The following is a 27,237-nucleotide window of genomic DNA, read 5'->3' as shown; positions in this document are numbered from 1 at the left end:
GACTCACCCCTCAGCTAAAGACTAAGACATCCCACTGACATGAAAGATAAGGTGCTTGAAAAAGGAGATGATGAGGACTATTAAACACGCATATTAATCCAAATTTTTAGCTGTACAGAAAGGGCTCTTTATACATTTGGCAACCAGCAATTAATTTAAATCAAAGGATAGCTGGATTTAAAAATAACATAACACAACACGGAGCATGTTTTGAACTCTTAGGAGAGAGAAAGTGAATAAGTGATTATGAGAAAGCAAAGGCAAAAAAACAAAAACAAAAAAAAGAACAATGCGGACAAATGAAAGATTCGGATTTTGAGGCTGCATTAAAAAACAAAAAAAGCATATTCATACATAAGGTGATACCTGATTGGTCAACTGAGTAGTATTCATCAGGAAAGTGCTACCTGATTGGTCACAGAAACTATAACCTAACCCTAAAGGCCAAACCTACACCGTATCTTTATGTGCACCTCTCCAAAAATGTAACCATGCGTCATCACAGACCACAACAGATGTGATTGATCCAAAGACTGTACTAAAAAGGATATTTGAGGTAACATTGCATTTTCTCCAAGATTATTTTTAAATCTATGCATTGTATAACATTGTATTTGGGCTCATTTTAATCAGGAGCAGCTGGTGTTTATATTCTGTTCCCCTTCTGACACTCAGTCGACGTTGTCTTAATTTGCTCTAAAAGAGTTTGAGTTCCCACTCATAAAAGAGCAATATGCAGCAGGCGTTGAATGTCCTTTTCAGGACGCGTCTTTTTAAAGAGGTCTTTCCTCCTCTGTGTAGTTCCTGGATGCGGTTGATTTCTCTCCACATCTGACGGTCATAAAAGCTGCCTTGCGTGCCTGGGCTGCGATCACACACAGGCAGCGTTTTATGAATGTTTCATGTTCTCAATGCAAGAACATAGCCATGGCAACATTGCGGTCGTGGCTTTCTTTTCTCACGAGAGAAAGCCACTACAGCCACCCCCCGTGTTTTTCCTTCTTCCCACGTGATTGAGGATGACCCGGCTGCCGATGAAGGCGATTTGGGGATGACGACGGGCTCGGTTTCGCAGGGTAAATCCCAACAAACCACCCACCCCCCCCGGCACGCTTGCTTGCTTCTATCCGAGCTCGGGATGAGTGCGGCTTGCCTTGCGGCCTCGCCGACATTCTCCCTTGAGCCCCCGGAATTGGATGATGACATCGGCGCTGCATCGGAGAGCGTCACAGCGGCGTCTGGTGCTGATCACTCGTCTGGGCTGCCACCTTCGGGTCTGCTCGATCGGTTCTTCGGTTCAGGGCGCCACTCATAGCCAGAGCCGACGTGGTCGTGGAGGGCACAACCACGACCCCTACGCTCGTCCGCTCTCACTACCCTCACTAACCTTTTCTCTGGACTTTTACTCTATAGAAATTTAGTCTGTAAGCAAAATAATATTTGTTGTATTCATAATGTATTCATTATGTATAATACATAATTGTCTGAATGTCTAACTTTTCATCTACACTTATGTACCAACAAATAGACTAAAGCCAAACACCTCATCTTAGCATAAACTGACCTAAGAACCGTCTTCGAAGTAGACCCCATGGACTCAGATTTCCATTCATTGCTAGCTTTGGTCTGATGGTATACAGTAGCTGGATTATTGTTGCCCTGTTTTTATTTTTTAGCTTTTTCCAGCTAACCCATGTCTTCATGGGATTTAGAATGATGCTTTAATGAAAGAGCCTGCCTGTTCTATGTGGCTTTAAAGACATTCCTCAGACATTACCTTATTAAACCAACATGTGTGTGGAGAGGGTGTGGTGTGGGCAAAGAGAAAAGGGTTAGTGTGTTGACCAGTCAGCATCAACAGAGGTGTGAGGAGGCCACCCCCCAGACATATGACATCATCCACAGGATTTCCACAAGCACAGGATATTTTTCCGAAGCATTTGCTCCACGTGTCCTACATGCCCCACAGTCATTTGGCTTTCTTGTTAGATCGGGGTGAAAAAAGACAGGTGAACAAGTTCTTGGGATAAATAGGTTATATTTGGCTGGAGAAAGGGGATTTGTCTTCTTGGCTAAACATTTATTTCTATTAGGGCTGTGTATCGAAACGGTATCCCAATTTTAATTAGATTCTGATTCACAAGTTCTCGATTCGATTCCGATATGATGTGATTTGATTCTGATTAATTTGGGGATATTTCGGTTATAATCAGGGACTAAAAACGGTACAACTGAAACAAAACGATTTTCGGGGGTGAAAACGTTATTTTTAAATGCTGGAAACCGGTTATAATGGTTAATTTTGTTCCGATAATTTTTCCATTAAACTAAAGGCCAAAGGGTTTATCACAGTATTTTATCGAGCTACACCACTTCAAGTTGCCCAAGAAAATTAAACATTTGCTTTGAACCTGAAGGAATCTGCTGCATTACAAAAAATTTTCCCTAATTGTCTGTTGTGAAAAAAGGCATAAAGTCCAGGGGGGATGTGGGAGGTAAACCCCCAATAATAAATACAAGCAAGTACCTCCCAATGTAAATGCGTGTAAATGCATGTAAATGCTTCATGCTGCAACCCCCCAATGTTCAAGCCAAATCTACGCTGTTGGTTGTGACCTTTTTAACAATTATGTCTAATTACTACATACACATGAACGGCTTATTAGATATGATGCATTAATACAGATTTGATGTTGGCAGGTTTTGACTCATTGAACATTTAGTTTTTTGTCCTTGGTTATAATGTCCATTTTGCTTACATTTGAAAGAAATTCTCTCTCAGCTAATGCTGTCAATTATACAGGAAATCTTCTAACTTGGTGCATTACAAAACTATTAATTGAAAAAAATAAAAGGGCCCAAACTACACAGTTCAATTGTATTTAGATATATTTAAGAGATATATTAGTCAACACAACCAAAACTAAAGTAAACTTTACAGTATAAGTTCAGTCTTGTTATTTTAAGAAACTTTATCGGGAATGTTCAAATGACGGTCAAGATAAATTGGAAAAATCTATATTTTTAACAAAGCTCAGTTACGGTGAAGTCCAGATAAGGTACAACTACATTTGCATTTGCCGAAGGCAAGACCAGAAGAACAAGTGTTTAAGTTTTAGGTAAGCTTCTGTTTATCTTGAATATGCCACATACGAAATGCCAATGTTGTTTCTGTTGGCTGTATTTAAGAATCAACACTTGTGCTGTGTAAAAAGACTATTATAAATGAAGCATTTGCATGGAAGACAGGGCCAATATAATTAGCAATTAGATAGGGATAGGTAAAAATAGATTTTTCAATTAAATCTTCATTTGAACAATCCCGATATCGATTCTTAAAATCCTAGGCTTTTAAAAAAGCTTTTAAATTAACGTTTGCTATAAAGTTTTTTTTTTATTATTTATATATATTTATGTGATTATTATACCTGTTGAATATAATATTCCGGATTCAATACAAGTTAAGCTCAATGGACTGCATTTGTGGCATAATATTGATTACCACAAAAAATTATTTTGACTTGCCTCTCCTTTTCTTAAAAAAAAAGAAGCAAAAGTCTGGGTTCCAGTGAGGCACCTACAGTGAAAGTGAATGGGGGCCAGTCCGTAAACATTAAAATATTCACTATTTCAAAAATATAGCCATAATATGTAAACAATATATGTGTAAACGTGATTTTAGTGTGATAAAATCGCTTACTAACCATGTTATATCCATTTTTAGAACTTCGTTGCAATGACGATGTAATGTCAACAAACCCAAAAACGACTGTAAAAATTATGATTTAAACAACTTTACATCTCAAATAACATGAGTTTTACAGAAGAATTAATGTAAGTGCTTTTATGTAATTTTAACCTTCACATTTCTGTCTTCAAACACTCTAAAAATTGGCCCCATTCACTTCCATTGTAAGTGCCTCACTGTAATTAATCGGCCATTAGTTATTGAAATCGGTTTATAGAATGTTATAAAAATTCTTAGTCTTTCCTTACTATGATGGGCAAAGACAAATATGTTACAAGAGTCTAAAATGAAGATGCAGATAATTGTTCAACTAAAATCCCAAGACTTTAAACTAAAAACAAGCCTAAAATACACTCTTATTTTGAAATGGAGACTTTTTTCCGTTACAAGGTATAACTATAGAGCAATTAATTGTTATTTTTTTTTTTAAACAAAATTACAGCAAATCCCCACGAGATGTCAGTGATAGATTTATTTAACTTCTAGAGGCTGCTGTTATACTTCAGTGGCAATTCGTTTTAACTGTAAAAGCCTCCAGCGCCGACCATAAAGGAACACGGAGGAATAAAAAAAAAAAACTATCAGCAACCAATGGATGTAAGAAAGTATGCAAATCACATCTTAGCCTGCAAATATCACAATCATGTTACATTTCTTAAAAAATCTAATGTTTACATAAAACAAATGTAAATGCTGAAATGATCTACAAAACAAAGTTCAAATAGAGTCCATTAAGCAGTTCAGGCAGAATTAATTGCAGAAGTTTAATGCTTTGGTTTAGTGGTTTAGAAAAAACCCTAGCCAGAGTTTTGAAGAATATACAGTAAGTACCGAACTGCCTTGCATGATGAGGAGTGAAGAGAGGCACTGTAACTATGTCTTATAAAATGTTTCCTAAAATAGAAGCTCTAATGTTTGTTTTATATGGTGTGAGAATCAGGCCTCAAGAGTGAACAGAATCAGTATATTGTAAACTCATACTTTTAAACTAGATATTTGATGAAATCACAAGAAATTTTGCAGTTTCCTATACTTTTCGTGATGGTTTTTTATGTCTGAACATAATTTTGAATCCTAAAAAGACACTTTGTTTGTACGTTTTTCACTGTTTTCTTTGCAGTTTACCAGTGGGAAACATTCTGTTTAAAACTGCTTTATTCATTTCAAACAAATGTTTAGGCTGGGATGCCAATTTGTAAAACTGGACAGGCTCGATGTAACTCCCACTATTCCCTGTTCAGATTATGTTTACTAAACTATAAAAATATGGTTTATGATGGTAATTGGAAATTATGATTATATGTGCAGCCATTCGTTTATCTTTAGTAGAAAAGTGTTTTGATGAGTTTCATACTCCATTGACTAAATCACTGCCTCTTGTATACACACTGGTGTGTTTGATACATTTGATATATCCTACCAAAGGGAGTTTTAGTGTATTTGAATGGATTCATGTGGCTTTACGATTGCAAAGTGCTGATTGAAACCAGGAAAAAGGCAGTTTTCAGCTTGCCGTCCATAAAATTGTTACGCTCAATACGGTACACAGAGTTTATTAGTTACAGATTAAGGTGTACTAAAATATTTTTTCGAAGCTTATGCTTAAATATTAAATATCAACTCACAACTTAGTTTTATAGTTGCCATACAAGCTAACCCTTATTCATTGATACAAACAGAAATAGTGTGTCTGTCAGGTTTATTTATTTGGTCTCCAACCCAAGAATACCAGCATTTATAAAGGATGTCCTATTATATTTATACTAAAAGTACATTATTCTATTTACCTACTGTACCAACATTTTCTATTTATCTTTGTACACTTGGTTGGAGTTCAGTAAAGGTGATTGTGTACGTGTTCTCTCACAAAATTAATTTTAATTTAGTAGATGACACTGTGTTTAAGCTATGTGCATAGTACCATATTACCATACTACTCTTCCCATTTCTGACAAATGAATTACAGAAGTAGTATCATCTGCCATCTTTTTCTTGACTAAATATTTGATCAGACTTCCAAAACATGGTGTTTTTGCACAAAATTGGATTATAAATGAAAATCAACAAGTTGTGTTTGCAATATGAAATCTGGGTGCTTCTTACAGCAAGAAAACATGCATGTAATGAGGTCATTTGACAAGAATGTAGCATACTGCTCTTTGAAATAGTATGGCTACATACAGTAGTGCTGTTTTACACAATGTTTTTAAAATATGGTGTATTCAGTGTGTTCCGCACAGTATGCAGTAAGCATACTTTCTATTCCTCTTTTTGCCTCACTACCTCTCTTTCCGAGTTAAAACCCAAAAGCTTATGTACCTGATACCCATCAAACAGCCTGTCAATGTGCCATTTCTGAGAACATAAAGGCATCTACAGTGTCATCGACATGCTGTTGACATTCTTGGCCTGCTTAATCTGAAATAAACATGTAAATTGAATTTTTGGCTCTGCTTCGGCAGTAACCCACATCAAGATGGATGTTTTCTTTTTTACAGCCAGTGAGTAAATGGTTTGTGCATTCTGGCTGGAGATGCAGGGGAAAAACTGTACTTTTGTATATTAAAGAGCCGTTACGAGGGCCACAGGTGCTCTCTCTGGAACATATTTATTTGCAGGGGTTCTCGTGTACTCCTTTGGTGTAAAATGGGTAAAACTGTTTGTATGCATATTCCTTTTTTTTTTTTTACTGGCTTAGTGAGAAGGTCTGGTAAAGCAGACTCTGTGATTGTGTGTGAAATGGCTGTGTCAGCTGTACAGCCATCTGTTGAAGTCATTTATAGAGGTGAACTACCCACAGGAATCACTGTTATGAGTCAACGAGTCAAGTCTTTGTTCACATATCTTATAGCTGTCAATTTTTCAATCACATATCTTAGGGTGCACTCAGTAAAATTTCCGTTTTTCAAAAAGTCGACGCTAGCTGGCTTTTTGGTCTGTCAGAGGTAACCAAGCATATCCCCCGAAAGCCTTTAGCCTCCCTGTCTCATTCTCTAGCAGATAAAATCCCCCAATCTTGGCTGAGTCACCAATGAGAAGTAAAAAAAGAGGAGGTTGATTGAATATCAACCTTTCCACGGTGATGGGGGGATTGTATGTTTGCATATTTAGGAAAGATACAGTGTTGAACTAAGGCCTTTTAATGGTTTGTCCAAATTTGAAAGCTAAAAAGTTCATCCAGAAAAATTATGTTATTTACTTACCTTAATGCAACACGTTTTAATATATGAAATAAAATGCAAGTCATAAGACAAAGATCATTACCTTGTACTTTTGTTAAAAGATAAAGCTGTGGTACAGTGTGCAAAAGGAGAAATAAAGATTTGTTTGAGCTGGAAAAAGCTGATGTCCTTCTGATGCATTTTGTGATTGTGGAGATAGACTCCAGGAGATCCAGATGATTCTTGCCAATGCATATTTTTTCTTCTAATTATCAATTTTATCATCATTTTGCAATGCATGAGTCATTTATTATAAAACTAAAACCATATTATCCATACAATATATTGTTCTAAGAAGGATTAGACACTGATGATAATCCAAAATCTGCAAAACAGATTTGAGGTCTGCAATTCATAATAGACGAAAAGTAACAGCCGATGGCTTCCGTGAACTTTGTTTTGACGTTTTCCTCCGGTGCTGAGCAGAATATGCTGGATTCATTATATAAAAAATTCATACAGTCCTCAGTTTATTAATTCAAATTCGTAAACCCTTCCAGAGGCTAAAAGTTAAATTATGGAACACTTGTAATAATTTTGATATACATTTGTTAAAATGTTTTAATGAAAAGCAAGTTTATCTCACTTTGTTAAGTTAAGAATGTCAACTTCATGAGATGCATCTCGCTACTTCCAACTTCTTAACACTTACGACTTCTGTTAATCTCAAATTTGTTAATTAGCTAGGGATGTCATACATCAAGTCAGTTTCCAGTTACACTTACTAACTTACTTGGCACAGTTCACGAGTCATTGGTCCATTGGAAGCTTACAAGGCTAACAGCATAATTAATGTTTCTTTTTGTCTATCTGGCTTTAGTCCTGTAGAACAAAAATGCTCAGTTTATCCAGGTTTTCCTCAATACTTCCATCGAGTATAATTATATGCTATTTTGGTCATAGAATGGAGTAACATTTAGTAAAAATGTATTACTGGACTTGGTGACATATTCTGTGCATTCTTCATCAAAAGACAAAAACTATGACTTCAACAAAAACTGCAAAATGTAAAATTTGTATGCTGTGTGGAGGTTATGTTTTTCAATGTTTCTGTCTTCTGTCTACAAAACAGCTCGGGCAACTGGACAAAGCTGCGTCTGCTGCTCATACATATTTCCAAGCCAACCCTGAGCATGTGGAGATGGGCGAGGACTTGGAGCAGAACAAAGCCCTGCAGGGTGTAAAAAAGGAGCACTTCATTGACCGGGAAGCCCGACCACATCAGGTAAGTGACTGTTGACCCGCAAAACCTAACATTGCGTCCAGATATCCATGCTTCCGTACTATATAGTATGCCAAAAACAGTATATCAATGGAGCAGTATGTCCATAACCTCAGCAAAACAGTAAGCAATAAACACCCAAATGACCTACTATTTCCGGCGAAATTCTGGGCATTGACTGGACGCTTAACAAATCCCATAATCCCTCAGGAGTTGAGGAGATGTCATGGTCGAAACGAGACTTATGTCTCTGCAGGTCAAAAAATTGTCTTTTCCATATCACTTGGCATTTTAAAGCCATTGAGATTCCCTACTTTCATTGGTTAGTTTAGAAATGCTTACCCCGGTATGAAAAGGCCCACAGAGACCTATAATTCTTCAAAACGCTGGATTTAAAAGAAAGGCGGTAAACCATGAGTCGCACAGTGCTTTTCAACTGAAAGTGATTTATTTACCAAGAAATTTGTTCCTTGTGCTTAAATGATGCTTGTTAAACAAAACCAGAGTAGATTATTCAATTTATATCGTGGTTGTTGTTCTTACGTCATATATTCGGGTCACGGTTCAATACCCACCATCCTGTATGTCTAGAATCTAGTCATTCTACTTGCACGTATACCTAAAGAACATACTGTTTTAGCAAATGAGAAGTGTGTCATTCATCAAATACAGTACATACTCTGACAGTATGGGATTTCGAATGCAGTTTAAGAATGAATTGTGCTCACTGTGTTGTTTATTTGCATGCACTTTAGAACCCGATTAACTAAAGGAAGTGCTTAACGCCATTTGCCCGGAGCAATTCCCCATCTTGCGGTTAAAAATTCTGATTACGAGGTTATGAAAGAAGCAGCAGACTTACATAATCTGTCACACTCTACTGTTAATGTACAGCTTGCTTCACCGCTCCGATCCAGGCACCTGAATCAGCAATTTATAATGCCGAAAGTATGCTAGACTACACAGTGCATCTGGATATGTGCCCAGTTTTCAGTCTTTTTCATAATTTGATGGTTTACTGCTGCCATGATAGCTAGAAAATGTACACAAACTTACCGTTCGTTTTCTGTTCTCGTTTTAGGACTATAAACTGACTATAAACTCTATTCACCCCTGATTGTTAATTTATTTGTTTTCATGAAGTGGATTCCTCTTTGTGTTTACAGAAAGTCTTCTTTGCTGGCGTGAAACTCTACGACAAAGGCAAGTATGGAGAGGCCGTGACTTTATTCGAGGAGGCCCTGACTGAGTACTACAGGGCTGATGTGGAGTGCCGGGCTTTATGTGAAGGGCCACAGCGCTTCGAGGAGCAGGATCATGTCTTGTACAAATACAGCCTCTACGAGCTGATCTCAGGTACAGAGGCTTTTGTACTTGCACTTACTCATAATGTGGTAGAGCTGTCATGTGCTTTCCTGAGATTTTTCTGGGAAGTTTTCAGCCCCGAGTGGCTCCTGGGGAATTTTTATAGTGGTTATGGTGTTTGTCTTGTTTCTAGAGCTATTTGTATTTCCAGGAATCAAGATCTTTCCCATCTCTGAACTCAGTGTAAGATGTGTTGTCCTTGAAGAGTAGGCAAGAGTTACAAACTATGTAGCCTTAAGCTGTTTTCCCGAACAATGTTTTTGTTGTGTCTAATAGGCAGTATGTGATAGTATAACAACAAATGCAATGCTTTTAAATGAAACCTACAACTTGAAAAGCTATTTTGGGTCAAATCTAAATCCAGGTGCATCCAAGAGACACTATTATTTATAGATATAAAACAGCTTGTGTTGCATTCAGGCTGTGAAACTACACAGAGAAAGCTTGCTTATGTCTGGTAAGCATGCAAAACATCAGCCATATTTTGTCTGCAATACATTCCTGCACAAATGCTGCATGGGATCGTTGTTCATGCCCTCATGAAAGAGGTTAGTACACCTAGTGTACCTATGTACTTTTGTCTTTTTGTCCGATTTTCATCAAATCAAAATTTGTTTTGTTGTGATTCAACTCAGAGCTGGTTGGTTTGGCTCATAACTTAGAAATTCTGGAGGATTTTATGAAATCCTTATGGAGAAAATTATTGTGAAAAATACTTTCAGAACCAAATTGCTGAAAAAGTGGGCGGGCACTGTTGGTCTCAAATATTAGACCTCAAATCGGTTCTGATTGGCCATGACTGTTTCACATCATGCAGCATTTACGCTTTCAATGAAGACAAATGAGGCTACTTGGGGCTGAATTTTTTTTATGAATTCTTGGTAAAGAAACAGTTTAACAGTTTTAAGCTGCTTTCAGTTTAACTTGGCTCTTTTCAGATTGAGTAATATCACTGTGATGGTAAATAGAGGTCAACCGATTAATCGGCCGATTTTTTGCATTTTTTACATAATCGGCATCGGCCAATATCCACGCATATCAAGCCGATAATTAGGCAGGCGCATCTGTGGGCAGCCTAGTGTTGTTGTGGAACACGTGTTCGACGCATGCTGCCCCTAGAGTCATTTTCCAGCAGAGTGAGCAGACCTCATCCAGTGCCTAAGGAAGGAGCTAAGTTCCTTGGAGAAAACAGTAAGGGTTAAATTTGTATAACTTCTTCAGATTTAATTAAACACTTTTGATATGTTACTGCCAACTTCAAGAAAAAAACGTGACAAACGCGATAGTTGACATGACGTTCGGCTACTTTGGATATTGGTAGCGTAGTTGAATTTGCATTATCACAGCAGAAGGGTTGCTATCATGTCACAATAATTAAGCAAGAATTTTGCAATTACAGACAGTGAATCTGAGACTTTTATTTGTTCTGTTTGTGTGTCTTACATTTGAGAGGGTTGTCACTCAATGCAGAGAAATAAGTAATAAAAATATACCAACGCAGTATAGGCTATTGAAGGACTGGCTTTGGTAAGCTCGGACATTATCGGTTCTGCTGTCGGTACTGGAGAAAACTAAGAAAATACATTCTTTATTGCTATAAAGAGAAAGTTATTTTATCTTGCCAGCCATTTCTATGTATAATAATATGAAACCATTTGTCTGTGATGCAATTTAGCTATTCAGCAGAGAGAGAGAGAGAGAGATCTCGCTCATGCGGTGCCACACCGAGCACAAAACGAGCCCTGCTTAATGAGTGACAGAACTAAACATTCAAACATAGCCTGGTTTAGATCTGTGATTATTAGTCTGATTTTATTTTAGATTTCGCCTTCCAAAGATTATAAAAAGAATATTTATACATAAGCCACATTCTGTCTAGCACAACTTCCTTCCCTTCACAGCGGTGCACTGACATTTCTCCCTAAAACTCAAACTTAACGTCAGAATCCGCACGATCGGTGATTGTTGTAAAATGCTACTGTTGCTAAATTGCGGGACGCGTTTAATAATAAAAAGAGCGCAAGAGATGTCGTTCCCAAGGCGGCGCGCGCTCCGCAACACACCGCAAAGAGACAAGCAAAGTATAGACTACTTTGGGTTTCATGTGCGCGTCTAAACGATCAACTATACACAAAAATATGTCAAAACGACAGGCTTGGAGATTCACTTAAACACAGTTTATGTCTTAAATGGACGTAGTTATGGAAATAGTTGGGGAGAAAATATGGCGCATCAGGAGCCTATTAGATCTGAACTCGGTCTTAAAGGGGAAGCTGTCTATTAAACATGTGACGATTGAGCCATTACTGTGAATCAAACAACAAAAGGCAAAGAGAAAATCACTTACAGCTCTTGAATGAATAACTTCTGCATTAATGAGCATTAATCTGCATTAATCTATCTATGATAAACTATGCAGTGTTATTTTACAATTGATTACTTTATTAGATTTCTTTTTAGACCACACCTGAACAGTAATGTTAGTAGACCTTCCTGAAATAAAATTATATATATATATATATATATATATATAACAAAAAGAACCGTTAAGAATACCGTTAAAGTACCGGATCGATAAGCAGTATCGGTAAGATAGTAATACCATTAAAACCTTAACGATACCCATCCCTAGTTATGCCTGTGCTTCTCTTGGATGCTCTGAATATTGGATTACGTGTCTGAATTGCCCCTTAATTAAAGCTGCATTTGGATCTCAACCTTCGTGTCTCGGAGCAGTTCGTAACACCTGCTTTGTTTATTTAATATATTTGTTATACATTATTTATACAATATGTTTTTACATTATACATTTTTAATTTTAAGTGTACAAGTGTTCAATAAATGTATTTGTTGAGAAATGTTGTCTATCTTAAGTAATTATTTGTGTTACATTTTATCTTTCAAATAAAAGGTTCAAATAAGAGGTTAAAAACAAGCACATATCGGCCAAATATCGGCCAAAATAAATCGGCTGCATTAATCGGCCATCGGCCGCCCCGGATTTCAAAAGATCGGCATCGGCCTGAAAAAACCAATATCGGTCGACCTCTAATGGTAAAGTGACCGGCACTGAAATAAAGTTGAATCAAATCCACTCCACTCCACTGTCAATCAAACTTCTAAAGAAATAACTCTAAACTATCAAAAACCAGAGCAACATGACACTAACTGAACATTTCTTATAGTTGTAAAAACTGAAACAATTATTCAGTCTGTGAAAAATGACTGTAGTATAAATGTAAGTTCTATAAATTAAAATGTTTTAATTTAACCCACTAATACTTGTCTTGCGTATCATTGAGCTGTTGTGGTGGTTTATAATAATGAATCATTGCTTTCAGTTGATTAAAGAAGGCTGTAAAATACTGTTGCATGATTGACAGCCATCTACGGCCCAAATGTTTGAAATGTGACATAACATGGAAGAATTTATGTTTATGGCCAACCGTGAAAGCATTTGTTCTCTACGAGACTTGTCAGGGTTTTTGAAGTGAGCTTTATGGGTATTCATGCTCGCTGACACGTCTCAGAGTTCACCAATGAATCCCTGGAAAGTATTTTGAATGATGTCACTGACATTTTCTGTTTGCTCAGTAATTTACTGTGTGAGTGATGGTGGTGTGCATGCACATGCATGGATTTCAGTGTGTGTTTTTTGTTAGACTGAGAATATTTGAAACATTGTTTTGAGTTTGTAATGTTTTCATTACTGTGAAATTACTGTGGGTTTTTGTCCTCTTAGTTGTGTAATTCATTCACAAACATTTTGTCTTTTTTCTCTAACTTCAATACAGCTAACACTTGAAGGCCTAAAACATTATTTACACAAGTATGCAAACACAGGCGTGAATACTACTTTTGACAGCATGAATACATACGTATTAATGCTGCACACTCCTATCTGCCAACAACCTAGAAAAGCTGTTCACAAGTATACCTAGGAGAATTTGTGCTGTTTTAAAGGCCCAAATTTTGACAACATTTGTTTTGTGTGTGTGTGTGTGTGTGTGTGTGTGTGTGTGTGTGTGTGTGTGTGTGTGTGTGTGTGTGTGTGTGTGTGTGTACTGCACTTTGTATGAAGATAATTGATAAATACAAATTATTCATGGCATTATTGTTGAAAATATCCAGACTATGTAACATTTTTCACAACTGCTTAAAGCTTTAAATGTTGAAATATAAGCATACTAAAATACTAACTAACTTAACTCAGCATAATTCTTTTCAGCTATTGCTCTGTCATGACAGTAGCTTAAAAGTCTTGTATTGAAAGAGACAATTGACCACAGAAGACCAGTTTACTCTAATGCCATAGCTACTATTGTGCTCCTGGTAATGCCGAAAATACAGTCCGTACTTAAGCCCAAATTATACTTCGGTTAGACGCATACACTAGGCATCTGCGTTAAGGCTGTCAAATTTAATATAAAAATGCACATTCAAATGCTAAATCTGTGCATTAGAATTTTGGATGTGTGCCAAGCACTGACAAAGACTTCAAACATTCTTGTGCTATAAAAGCCTACATACAGCGTAACAATTACAGTTTAACAGAACGCAGTTGTCTCAAGATAAATGTTTTAAGGTTGAATTTTTTTTTACTTGACAGGGCATCAAAAAAACATAGAGCTCCTGCTCGAGACACTGTATACGAAACACGGCAAAACGGTCAAAGACTTTTTACAGCCAGGAATGTACTTTGCAATACTCTAACACGGTTAGACTTGTTTGTTTGACTTATATCAATTTTTTTGTGCCCTCTTGTGGACTAAGGAAGCAACGTCTATTTAAAAATCATCTGACTTTTAAATTCGAATTCAGGAATTATGACGCAAATTCCGTCATCAGCAGAATTCTCTTGCACTGTATGCGTCCGGCCCGATTTGTTTCTAACCACACATACTCTGAACTCGCATTATGCGCATGCAACAGGAACTATTTGCACTAATTAGTGGGTCCACTAGGTGGCAACACTTACAATTGAGCCATTGCTTTCACGAAGAAGTGCTAATAGAAAATGAAATTGCCGGTAAACAACAGGAGACGAATTTGGAAACGCATGTGTGAGGAGGTCAGGGGATACCTGCATTTGAATAGCTAGAGTCTAAAGGAATATAAAGACATCTAACTAAACACTTAATTTGAATGTAACAAATGAAAGAACAATGGCGAAACTAGCCCCCTTGGACTCACCTTAGTGTTATCTTGAGAATGAGTTTGCGCAAAAGCTTCCTTCTAAATCACAGCGCGCACAAAAGACGTGAATCGCCTTTTTCTTAAGGATTTCGTCCCTACAGCATTGGGAATTAAAAACAATGGATACAGAAACCAATTAAACAGACTAAAACCACAGTACATTCTACCAACATGAAAACATTGTTTATATGTGTTTGTAAAAGTGTTTTACAAAAAGTGTTTATAATTTTAAAATAATATAACACATTGTTATAATGAATGTTAAAATCTTCAGTTTAGGTTGTGTTGATTGGTTGTGTTGACTGGTAACATTATACATTTTTGCATTAATATTTTCATAATGTGACAAGTTAGAAAATTCCCTGTATAATTGACAGCATTAGCTGAGAGAGAATTTCTTTCATATGTAAGCAAAATGGACATTATATATGAAATAATATTAATTGGAATCTAATCAAATCTGGAAATCTGTATTGATACCCAGCCGTAGTTTCAGGACAACGCATCTCTTCACTTTATTTATTCTGCAACCAATGATCTTTTAATTATTATTTAAGCCCCAGTTTAACAATAAATTAGAATCATATATATATATATATATATATATATATATATATATATATATATATATATATATATATATATATATATATATATATATAATAGTAAGGTTTGTTTGAATTGGAATCAACTTTGTAAATTAAAATAGCTTTATTACTCTCTGAAATAACTTCAGCATTTATTTTTTATATTAAAAGTTTGTCAGTGTAACTCCAGACTCATCAAAAGGTCCTTCATAACAAATAGGGAAGGGCTTTTACTTGGTTTCAGTGGTTTCTAGATTATCATTGTTCTATCTTTACAAAATAAGTCAAAGAGTTAGTTAAATGCCTTTGTAAATATATGAAAAGACTAACTACATCATCTCCATCCCATAATATGCCTGTCATGGCTCTCTTTTTAAAGAAGCACTTGCTTGTCTTTTTTATTTGTTAATCTAGTCTAACTTTCATGTTGGAGCAATCTGCCCGCTACCTATCTGCCCCGTCATGAAAGGCCAACATGCTCTTTAAAGTGGGTGAGCTCTGCCCTGACTCTTCTCAGTTCTCTAATTTAGTATTCGGCTTTGGGTTTTGCCACACGAAATACATCAGCATCTCAGCTGGTTTGAGAAGACCATCTTTGATTTGAGCTCAGTTAGATGACCTCACTCTCGTGCATACTGGGTGTCTGGGAGAAAATATGAATCATGTTCTTCATGTCTTTCATCTCGAGTTGTTGGTTTGCAGTGATGTCCAGCTGCAATTACAGTTTGCATGATGCTATTAAACATACAATAGATATTCAGCAAAAAAAGAACTATTTTTATAAATGGATTTGTATTATCATTAATAAATTACAAATATATTAAATATACATATACATTTATAATATATATAATAATATACAATAAATAATTATTCATTTAATATATTATGAATTACAATAAACAATTAAAATAATAAAATTATAATGATTAATAAGTACAAAACGATATTACTTATTATTAATAATATGAGAATATATAATATTAATAATACATTGATTTATTTAAAAGAATTACAATAAAAGGTTTTATTATTACATTATAATAATAGTAAATAATCAAGTAAAGAACCTATGTGTTTTGTTATATATTTCATAATTTGACTAATATTATAAGTAGTGTTATTAATATATTTTATATAATAGTATTTCGATGTATTTATAATTATAATAAATATATGATGTATAATCATTATTATTCATATTTAATATACATACTATTATTAAAACAAATATTATTTATAATGATTACAATAAACATTTTACATAATTAAATAAAAACCTATATAAGCAAAGAACACATTAATTTATAATATTCTGAAATACATATTATTATTAAATACATATAATTATTTATAATAATTACAATAAAACAATTATTTAATTTATAATAATAAATAAATAACATATATCATCAATAATATTATGAAATATATATTAATAATACATTGAATTAGGTATAATAAATACAAGTAATGTACTGTATATAATTTAATTATTTATAACAATTGCAATAATTTATATAATTAAATTATAGTAATAAGAACTGATATTATTTAATATATCTTTAATAATATTGTGAAATATATATTATAATAATAAATTGAATTATTTATTGAACTTGTCTCTTTATTCATATTCCAGTTGTCAGCGTTTCTTTAATCATATTGCAGTTGTCAATGTTTCATGTTATGTCAAACATCACCCCTTAAAAAGTCTCTGTAACAAATGGCCTCTCGTGGTTTATTACTGTGGTTTCTAGATTCTTTATAATCTAAAGTGACAAATCTTTTGTTATTTTGAACTTGCCCTCAAGGAGAATGTTATGTCTAATTCATACTGAACTGTATTTTACAGATCATTACACACAGGTTCTTCACTGTGAGCATGAGTGTGTCAGAGACTTGGCCACCCGCCCCGGACGCCTGTCACCCATGGAAAGCTACCTGCCCCTGCATTACGACTACTTGCAGTTTGCCTATTTCCAAGGTAAATGTTCATACATCTTTTGTGCTAAAAAGTGATGGTCTTCAGATTCTAGACTCAACCCTCTCTGGGCTTGATTTGGCATCTGACTCAAAGAATTCTGATCTAGGCCTTGAACTTGACCTTCATGGACTTGCGCTATATGATTTTGGATAGAACACTACCCGTTTCCATCAGTCGAATTGTGCAATATGATAAAATAAAAGTAATTGCAATTGGATAAAAACACTTGAAAAAAATCTTGAGTAATCCTGAAATCACTTGCCCTAAATTGGATTGGGAGAGGCTTTTTTTAATATTTAGTTTTAGTATTTTATTGGGTGCCAAAGTTAACATGTTAAATTAGATATTTAGATTTATCAATAAACCTCGCAATATCCAGGTATGAGTGTATGTGTGCATGTGTTGTCTCTTTTGGTCTCTGTCTCCATCTTGCAGCCGTGCATTTCCACTAGCTCACCCCAGTGGTGTTTATTCCATTGTAGTCACTGACCTGGAATGTGTGTTTCTGAGCTCCAAAGGAGATAAACATGAGCGTGGGAAAGATGATTCCAAAGAATCAGACAGCCCCATAGTATGAATAATCAGATAAGCCGAGAAACAGACCCAGAGGTTTCATTAATGTACTCTTTTTCTCTGTTAAGTGGGAAGGATTGAGGATGCTTTGGCGTGCGCTCTGACATACCTGTTGTTCCATGAAGGGGAGGAGTTCATGACTGAGAATGTGGAGTATTACAGGGAGGTACTGGGACATGACGGCCAGCCTCGTAAGGTGAGATGCAGGATAAACACTGGACTACTAGACTACCATAGACTACTAGATCTTTCCAGTCCAGATCTATTACAAAATCACTCAAGTAGATTCGGTCACCCAGTAAAGAGGTTTGCAGGAGGCCATATAAGCATGAACACATTGGAACAATCATTGTGTTTTGTGGATTTAGTATTCGAGATGTACAGTAGTGGCTGCATGTACTCTTGAACCACTCAAAAGTGTTTTTCTTTGGAAAGCCTGGAAACTATTAGCTCTATAAAGACACACAAGTTTGTTCGGTCAAGAGCCAGTGGGCTTGGATATGTAATTCCTTGCAAGATCCATTGGTTCTTAGGTCATAACAACCGAGTTGATTTTCTTTTGGCCCATTGCCGAGTGTTTCCATCTTTCTGGCTTGCTGCCATGTCTGATTGCCCAATTTTTAGTTCCTCAGGGAACTTGTTAATCCAACACCACTATGCAGGGCTGAAATAATAGCCTTCCGTTCCTAGAACAGACAGCTGGGTAGAAAAATTTCATCAAAACACCACAGAGCTCCCTGAAATAATTTGTGAATTGTTTACATTACTGTTGTGAAGGGGAACATGAAGAAAATGCTACTTAGTGCTTTGGTTAAATAACACTCAAATCCATGGCTTTTCCTCCATCAGCTTTTCCTCCCAAGGGTACCAAGATTGCCATTTAATATGGTCTCAACCACATTTATAAGCAGCAGACTTTGCTCCACTTATAACAGACTGCTTTAAATGAGTGCCAGGGACTGCTAATAAAAAGTTGCTGCTGATGAATGCCAAGAAAAATTGCGCAGGTTGAGGAACAGCATTGCTTTATTTCAGACTACGTCCAGTGACTATGCAAACCATCCCTCAGGTCACTTTTTATTTGTTGGGACACAGACAAGATGTTTGTTTGATAAACAGTTTGGGCCAAAACATGCTTAGATTGATAAGATTGATTATGTGCGTTGCGTTATGGAAAACCTGTGCACTGGCAATGCATTAGCCAAGCATTAGCATGTGCACAGTTTTGGTCGAAACATTATATTGCAGTAAATTAACGTAATTTCTTGCATCGTTGCATTCAAATTTGTCAGAACATGATTCACAATGCTAAGCAAATCCGCGTTGCATTCTCAATGTTGCCACAAGGGAAAGTATTGAGTACACTATCATAAAAGATTGTCTTCTACGGTAATTTTGTCACTTTCAGATTCAGTACTGTCATGACTCAACAAGAGTTTAAAGGGAATCTTGTAAAGAGACTTCATTAAAGTTTATTTATTTATACTGTAGCTAATCTACAGTTTAGTAGTTCAGACATATGAAGGTAACTCAATCGGCCCCTAAGTACCGAGGTTTGTTACCGCCATATCAACACAAGAACGCACATAAATACGTTCATCAGGACTGTGCACTTGCAATGCATTGGCCAAGCATTCGCATCTGCACGGTTGATGTATTTGTACTGTTGCTTATCTACCTAATTAATAACTTGTACGGTTTAGTCGTTCAGACATTTGAAGGTAGTAATATCGCCTCCTTAAGTACAACGGTTTATTACCGGCACAGCAATGCAAGACCACACAATTATGTTCAGTGGGAATATTCACCCTTGCAATTCATTGGTCAAGCATTCACAATTGTGCTCGCATACTTATATAAAGTATGTTTCTGGCCTTAGGGACCACAATCTCACTAAGACCTACTGTGCCCTGTTGTGTCTACAGGAAGCTGAACAGTACTTGAGACGGTATAGGCAGGAGTCAGACCTGCTAGTCATCGGCAGCAAAAACATTGGAGCGCCTTACATTGAGGGGGTAAGTTCACAGAGTGAGCTGACTGAATAGAATTTGTGCCTTAAAGGGATAGTTCACCCTGAAAAATTAAAATTCTGTTATTTACTCATCCTCGTGTTCCGAACCTGTATGACTTTCTTTCATGTGTATATAGGACCCATTATATCATCATAAAATAGTCAAAAATATTGTAAAATAGTTTAAATGTATCATATGTACAGGGAAGAGATTATAAGAATGAACAAGAAAACATGTTTTAGTCTGCACTCCAACCTGCTGACAGAGGGGAACAGGTGCTCCTGTAAATTTGAAAAGCAACCTAAATCGCCCCCTTGTGGTGGGATCATCAAACAAGCCTAAAATAGGAATTATACATAATAAATAAACCATCTATCTACTCCAGCTTCCTACTATCCTGCAGCTTCTCTTTTTAATTCAAGTTTGTTTTCTTTTAAAGCCACAAAAATAAAAGTTTCCTCCATGTTTTTTCTGAAGACGTCAATCTGTGACATTTAGATCTTCTATTGGCCAAACATCTTTTCGTATGCGTATGAAAGTGAATAGAAAGCGGCCTCTTAACTTCCAGCTCAGTACTTGTAATCAGTTAACACAGAGGCATAACATTTTATAATTAGAGACATTTACATTGGTTGTGTAACTTTTGTGTTTGTCATTCTATTCAGAATTATTGGAGCAGTTCAGGGGGTAGAGAAGATGCTAACAGGTAAGCAGTGTAACTTGTTTATTAGTTACCGTTTTAATCAGGTTAATGAGTTCTTTGTGTTGGTTTAATGCTCATGTCTTGAATTTTTGTCTTCAGAATTCCTTCTGGTACAGATGGATGGATGGACTATGTGCCGATATCAGGAAAGAAGAACGTCACTGTGGTTCAAGAGCTTCATGAAGGTGATGTCTCGTGTAACTTTTGAAACATACTGAAACACCAATTTACAAATAAGATTGTCCGAGGCGATAAAAATTAAAGATCTTTTAAAAATCTAGTTTAAAACATGTTTAGTTTTTGTTTTAATTACTTTAAAAATGTCATTAGGTGTAACCATCAAGTAAAAGGTATTAACATACTTTCCTTGCACATTGCATGAGAGTGTAAACAACTTAATAATTAATAATGAAGAAAAAAAAAATTATAATTTACCTTGATTTTCACTATAAGTTTTTTTTTTTATGGTAACACCATTTGACCTGGAAGAATTTTTTTTATATATGTTATATGGGTCCTCTCTGTTTTATGTTTTTTTTTTTTTTTATGACAAAATAGCACATATTGCTTACACCCCATTGATTTTGATTTGGTGGACAAGAGTTCTTAGACAAACATTTTCACAGATTTTTTAAGAAACTATAATAAAAATAATAATAAATATCTCCAAAATACTTATAGCAACATTCTTTTTCTCAAGATCTTCATCTTTTAACGAGATCCGTCTCCGGACGGATACACCACACTTTAAGCCTCAGAAGAATTTTTTTTTTTATTGACTTTGAACTGAGAAATGTATCATAGTAGAAGTGTATTCACCTCTAGCATTTTCATCATAGTAGAGGTGTATTCAAGTAAATGTTTTTGTGTAAGTTGTATTTTTGATAGCTTTATAGATTAAGACCCATTGACATTTTTGTTGGTTTCTAAAAATCACTTAGCAAGTCAGTGTATTCAAGTGTGAGTGTGTTTATGTGTGTAGGAGGTCCACTGCTCTATGAGAATGTAAAACTTGTGCAGAACTCTGAGGCTCTCAATGGAACTCAAAGAGTGCTTTTCGATGATGTCATCACCGAGGACGAGTGCTCTGAGCTTAAACATCTGGCACACGTGAGTGTACATCCACTGTTACATTGTGGATGCGGAGACATGAAAATGTCCAGTTTTCTTAATGCGTGGAGAATGTTAGCATACGTTATGTTAGCATAACATTCCTTATAGTGTAATACTGTACAAATGTAAATAAATTGAGTTTACGGACAAACATTGAGTTTTTCTCCTAAAAATGTGAGATCTTTTATCAAATACTACTGTCAAAAGCATGTTCCATTAGCATTAAAAAAAAAAAAAAAAAAAACATTTGCTCACATAATGTTAGCCAAATTTAGTCTAGGTGTGTTAGGTGTATTATGCCATTGTCATAGTGCAAATCTAGCATGTACCTTAACATATACTGTTACTAGACTTCTTTGTAGTAGTATATTATGTCATATTTATAGTTAAATACTGTAATTGATTGAATGGGTTGTGTTATTTGAATTATTCCATTATTGGCAGAGTGTCACTGCAGCTGGTGATGGCTACAAGGGAAAAATGTCCCCTCACACACCCAATGAGAAATTTGAAGGGGCAACCGTATTGAAAACGCTCAAGGTAAACTCACATTTACATCTAGGACAGTTACATTTACATTTATGCATTTGGCAGACGCTTTTATCCAAAGCTTACAGTGCAATTATTACAGGGACAATCCCCCTGGAACAACCTGGAGTTAAGTGCCTTGCTCAAGGACACAATGGTGGTGGCCGTCGGGTTAGAACCTGTGACCTTCTGATTAACAGCCCTGTGCTTTAGGCACTACGCCACCACCACTCCAGTTCCAATACCAATAAGCAGCAGCCTCCTAAGGCCACGTCCACACTATTTTGTAGTCAGTTGAATACTCCATTTTCTGTTTCCTAACATCATTTTTACACTTTTACACTTGGTTCAATTGCTTGGACAGAACCCATTTTGTTTCTTCCCCCCTCCCACATGCCCCGTGGTCTCAGTTCCGATCATATCATTTGTGTCCGAACCCCAGTCCGATTACATCATCATCGACGCGTCCAATGTATACAACAGCCTCAATCCGTTGTGACGTGACATTGTCCCGTATAGCATACTAACTGAAAAGCATTCCACACGTGAAACGCACAGGAGATTCAACTTAGTTGATTCCTATAGAGTTTGACGTTAGCATGTTGCTAAGCTAACAACACGATATTCCAATTATAAAATACAAAGCATACACAAGTGTTGCGTCAAACTGTCCATGTTTAATTAGATTGGACTTTTATATTGATACTTTTCTGTATTGAATGAAGCATAAGTATATTTAGAATCTGCATTTTGCTCATAATGCAACATCTTAGAAGGAATCTTTAAGACATCCTTTTGGAGCAGCTTTCATGTCGGTCATATGATTCCTTTTCATCTTGTCTAGGCAGCTTGTTTCAGAGTTTAACTCATCTTACATATGTTCTTTTATTAATCTACACATTTTGTTTAATTATTCACTATTTACCCTTTGCAGTATGGATATGAGGGACGTGTACCTTTAAGAAGTGCTCGCCTCTTTTATGATGTCAGCGAGAAGGCCAGGCGGATAATTGAGTCATACTTCATGTTGAATTCCACTCTGCATTTCTCATACACACATCTCGTGTGTAGGACAGCCATATCTGGTACAGCACTTTCTACCTCAGGTCACACCACATTTTGAGCAATTCTGTTCAGAGTATCTCACACATTCCTTTAGTATACAGGTACTCGACTACTTAAGTTTGACTTGTAAGATTTATCATGACATTGTTAAAGTATTAATAATGCTGGTAAATAAGGTATACAACCTTATTGCACACTGTCACCATAACATTAATGCATTAGGAGTAGTGAACAATATATTTTTACAGCATTTTATTAATCTTCACGTTAGTTTATAAAGCATTGTAACTTGTAATGTTATATATGCCACATTTAATGTTAAAAATGTTTTAGTAGATGTAGAAATAAGTATCAATCAACATTTAAAAAACAGAAAATATCAGGAAAATAAACAGTGCAGAAAAGTTATGGAAATTAAGAAAATCTTAAAAGTAACAGAATTGTTATTTTTTAATGCGAATTTTGGTTTTTCTTGTTATACTCTGCTCTACATCATTTAATTGTGAAGAGTAAAACTGCTCGCAGACAATATTGTTGCCTGATTTTTGAGCTAATCAGTTTTTGGAGTTTTCAGTGAATCTGTTTGCAAATTGGCCTCACTGATTCATTAGTGAAGCTGAATGAATTTTTGAAAATGCTTATCCAGTAATCAATTACGACTGGAAAATCACTTAAACGTCATGGAAATTAGTTGGTCAAAAAGTGTGGGAACCCTGATATTAAGTCTTGCGCTAAAAAATGTTAATGTAAACAACCTGTATTGTAAAGTGTTACTGTAAAACACTTAAATATTGTCCTGCTAAAGCAGTGTATTTGCTGTGATTTTTTTTTGTTGCTATTATTGGTGATTAGCATATTTCATTTATTATATTTCCTTCTGATTAAAGGTCAACAAGACCACAGAAATGATCTTAGTCACCCAATACATGCCGACAACTGTCTACTTGACCCAGAGGCACATGAATGCTGGAAAGAGCCGCCTGCATATACCTACCGTGACTACAGGTGAGATCTTTTTACATGATGGCAAGAAGGTTAGAAAATCTAGTTCTAACTTTAGTGTATTTAAACGTATTAAAAAATTATTTTTCCTTCTTTCTTTTTCTGGTCATTCAGTGCCTTGCTGTATTTGAATGGGGATTTTAATGGTGGAGAATTCATTTTTACCAAAATTGATGCCAAGACTGTCACTGTAAGGACGATGCATTGTTCAACATTTTGCACAACAGTCATATCAGAAAGGGTTCATAGTTTTAAAGCAATGTTTCCTATGGCAGGCGTCTGTGAAGCCCAGGTGTGGCCGGATGGTTGGTTTTTCATCTGGTGGAGAGAATCCGCATGGTGTGCGTGCGGTCACTAGAGGGCAGAGATGCGCTGTTGCACTTTGGTTCACTTTAGACCCCCTCTACAGGGAACTGGTGAGAAAGCATAAACATATTCATTTCAGATTAATTTTGGCAGTTTGTAATCAGTTATTCACCCTCATGCTGTTCCAAAACCGTATGACTTGCATTCTTTTGTGGAACACAAAAGGAGACGTTAGGCAGAATATTAGCATTAGTCACCTTTCATTGTAAACCCCCCCCATATAAAGAAAGTGAATGGTACCATAGGCTAACCTACTGCATTCTAAAATTTCCTTCATTTATTCTGTTTTGTCTGCTTCGGCTCATCAGATCTGAAGTTTCCATTGAACAAGTCTTGCGCCACATATACCCACCAAACAAAGTGTTGTACTCACCAATGCGTGATGTCAAACCACGAAACCACTTCCTGTTCTCACAACAAAGCAAAATGATGCCCAGTGTGTTTACATTTACATATTTATAAAACACATGCCTTTCACCTACTCTCACCTATTTCTATATTGTACGTGACGAAGATCCTGCACACTATAAATAAAACCTAGGCATAATAAGTCAATAAAACATAATAAAGTGTGTAATAGGCTTGGAATCGCTGCCTTTTTCAAGTATAGATTTTAGAAAGAAATGTCCAGATGATTATCGATACATATCAGCATTTTTTCAGAAATAAATAGGGCTGTTCATTGCACATCTTTGTCTCTTCATAAATATTTCTCAACACAACCATTGCACTCACCATCTCTGGAGGCTGCTCAAATTTCTGCAGTGCCACGGAGCTCAACTCATTAAATTCGACCCAAATCATTATGAACAAAGATTATTTACTCTATCCATCACTGGATGATATATTGTGTATAGTTATTTTTCATTTAGCCTACACAATGTATTTTCAGTTACAAGTATGTCTTTTTCTTCAAGGCTACATACAGAGAAATTGCATAATATTTTCTAATCATTCAGTTTGCACAGTGTGGCGGAATGATCCGCCCCTCCGGCTTATCATCTTTGCCCCGCCTCTTAGGGCCGCCCTTCAGCCAGGCTCACGACAGGAGTTGGGCGGGAGAGTCAGAAGAGGTGCATAATTAATAAGCCTTGTTTAGTCAGCGGTGAATGAAGCACACCTGATGGGAATAATGCTTCATCACCGCTATCTTATAAACGCAGAGCACACCTCTTCTTGGGGAGCCGGCTACAAATCTCCACGTGTGCACACTGGCATCCTCGCACACCCAGGACCAGAGCTGGGAGGTTTCGGAGCTGGACGAGATGGTGTGCTGCCAGAACCAATCTTCGGACCCCCAGACGTGTTAATGAGTCACTAGGGGTGAACCGCTCAAGTTGCCCCTGACGGGCTAGATGCTGGGCCGCCTTCCCCTCACGCTTGCCGCGGGTGGGCCTTGGGAGACAGGCCTGCAGTAACACCGCCAACCCTCTCGCCATGGACTTTGGGGGGGGAGCATGAGCAGCCGATTGACCCTGGGCGATCCTATGGATATTACCCCGCCCTTTCACAGAGCCCCGTTTCACCGCAAGTGATGCCAGATTCCCCCTTTAATATGAACACTATTCCCCCTTGGGTTACCCCTTTTGGACATTTTACATTTATTATTACTTCCAATAAATGCCTCTCCGAGGCTTGACACCACACCCACTGTGTCTGTCTCTTGCTCACCCTGCCACAGCAGCTACACCAGTTTCATACACCAACCTGCAAACGTCACTTTGTTCATTCTTGAGGAAGTACAAAAACCTTCGTACATTTTCAGTGTATGGTGACTAGATCCACAGGTTTGCGTTGTCCTACCCGCAACCCGTTTCAATAAATGTTATATCTCCCTCTTGTGGTCTCCCAACACTATTAATCCAAACTACATTAAACGGAAAGCAATTAGGCTTCAAATTATATTTCGTCTAAAGCCTTAAAAATATATATCTCAAACTGGCATTTTTGGTGGGAGTATGTTTTTCAACCAATTGCAGGCTGGGGCAGTGTTCGGAAATTTTTGTGAAAAAGTAATTATTTTCGCAATTCCGTTTGGTGAGGCTTGTGGCACAGAAATTATCAGTGCTGGGGAGTACTAACTACAAGTAGTGCCGCTACTAGCTTGACTACATTTTTACAGTAGCTCATAATACTATAGCACTGTAGCGTCAGAAAATGCTACATCTGTCACATCACATTGCAGTAATGAAGCCGAGGGAGTAATCAAGTGGGCACACCTAAACCACAATTTATTTCACATATGTAGGGCTGGGAAAACCAAATCATCTTTTGGACAATTCATATAAATGAGCCGGTTAAAATAAATGATTTGTTTACATTCGAACTTGTTCACATAAATTATTAATTGATTCACTTGAGCACCTGCGCAGTTAATCAGTGAATCGCTTCTTATTCGAAGTGAAAATTTTTGTTAATCGCTGCTGTTTATCACTGTTTGACAGTGTATATATATATATATATATATATATATATATATATATATATATATATATACATATATATACATATATATACACTAGAGTTTTTTCTAGTTTTATTTATTTATA

General features: G+C 36.3%; 1 protein-coding gene across 1 annotated transcript in view; it reads left to right on the top strand.

The window, feature by feature from the left end:
- The window catches only part of LOC127641504 (prolyl 3-hydroxylase 2-like), a 73,752-nt gene that overhangs the window by 43,337 nt on the left and 3,178 nt on the right, over positions 1-27,237 (top strand). The window contains exons 2-14 of the mRNA XM_052124544.1: positions 8,042-8,194; positions 9,358-9,547; positions 17,195-17,326; positions 17,968-18,095; positions 19,825-19,914; positions 20,577-20,617; positions 20,714-20,799; positions 21,597-21,724; positions 22,172-22,267; positions 23,190-23,340; positions 24,208-24,325; positions 24,437-24,512; positions 24,598-24,738. Coding sequence (XP_051980504.1) covers positions 8,042-8,194; positions 9,358-9,547; positions 17,195-17,326; positions 17,968-18,095; positions 19,825-19,914; positions 20,577-20,617; positions 20,714-20,799; positions 21,597-21,724; positions 22,172-22,267; positions 23,190-23,340; positions 24,208-24,325; positions 24,437-24,512; positions 24,598-24,738 — 1,530 coding nt within the window. The remainder of the gene's footprint in view (positions 1-8,041; positions 8,195-9,357; positions 9,548-17,194; positions 17,327-17,967; positions 18,096-19,824; positions 19,915-20,576; positions 20,618-20,713; positions 20,800-21,596; positions 21,725-22,171; positions 22,268-23,189; positions 23,341-24,207; positions 24,326-24,436; positions 24,513-24,597; positions 24,739-27,237) is intronic.

This window comes from Xyrauchen texanus, chromosome 50, assembly GCF_025860055.1.
Source record: "Xyrauchen texanus isolate HMW12.3.18 chromosome 50, RBS_HiC_50CHRs, whole genome shotgun sequence".
NCBI classification, from domain to species: Eukaryota; Metazoa; Chordata; class Actinopteri; order Cypriniformes; family Catostomidae; genus Xyrauchen; species Xyrauchen texanus.
The sequence above is the reverse complement of the archived record's forward strand: the minus strand, read 5'-3'. Positions and strand labels throughout refer to the sequence as shown.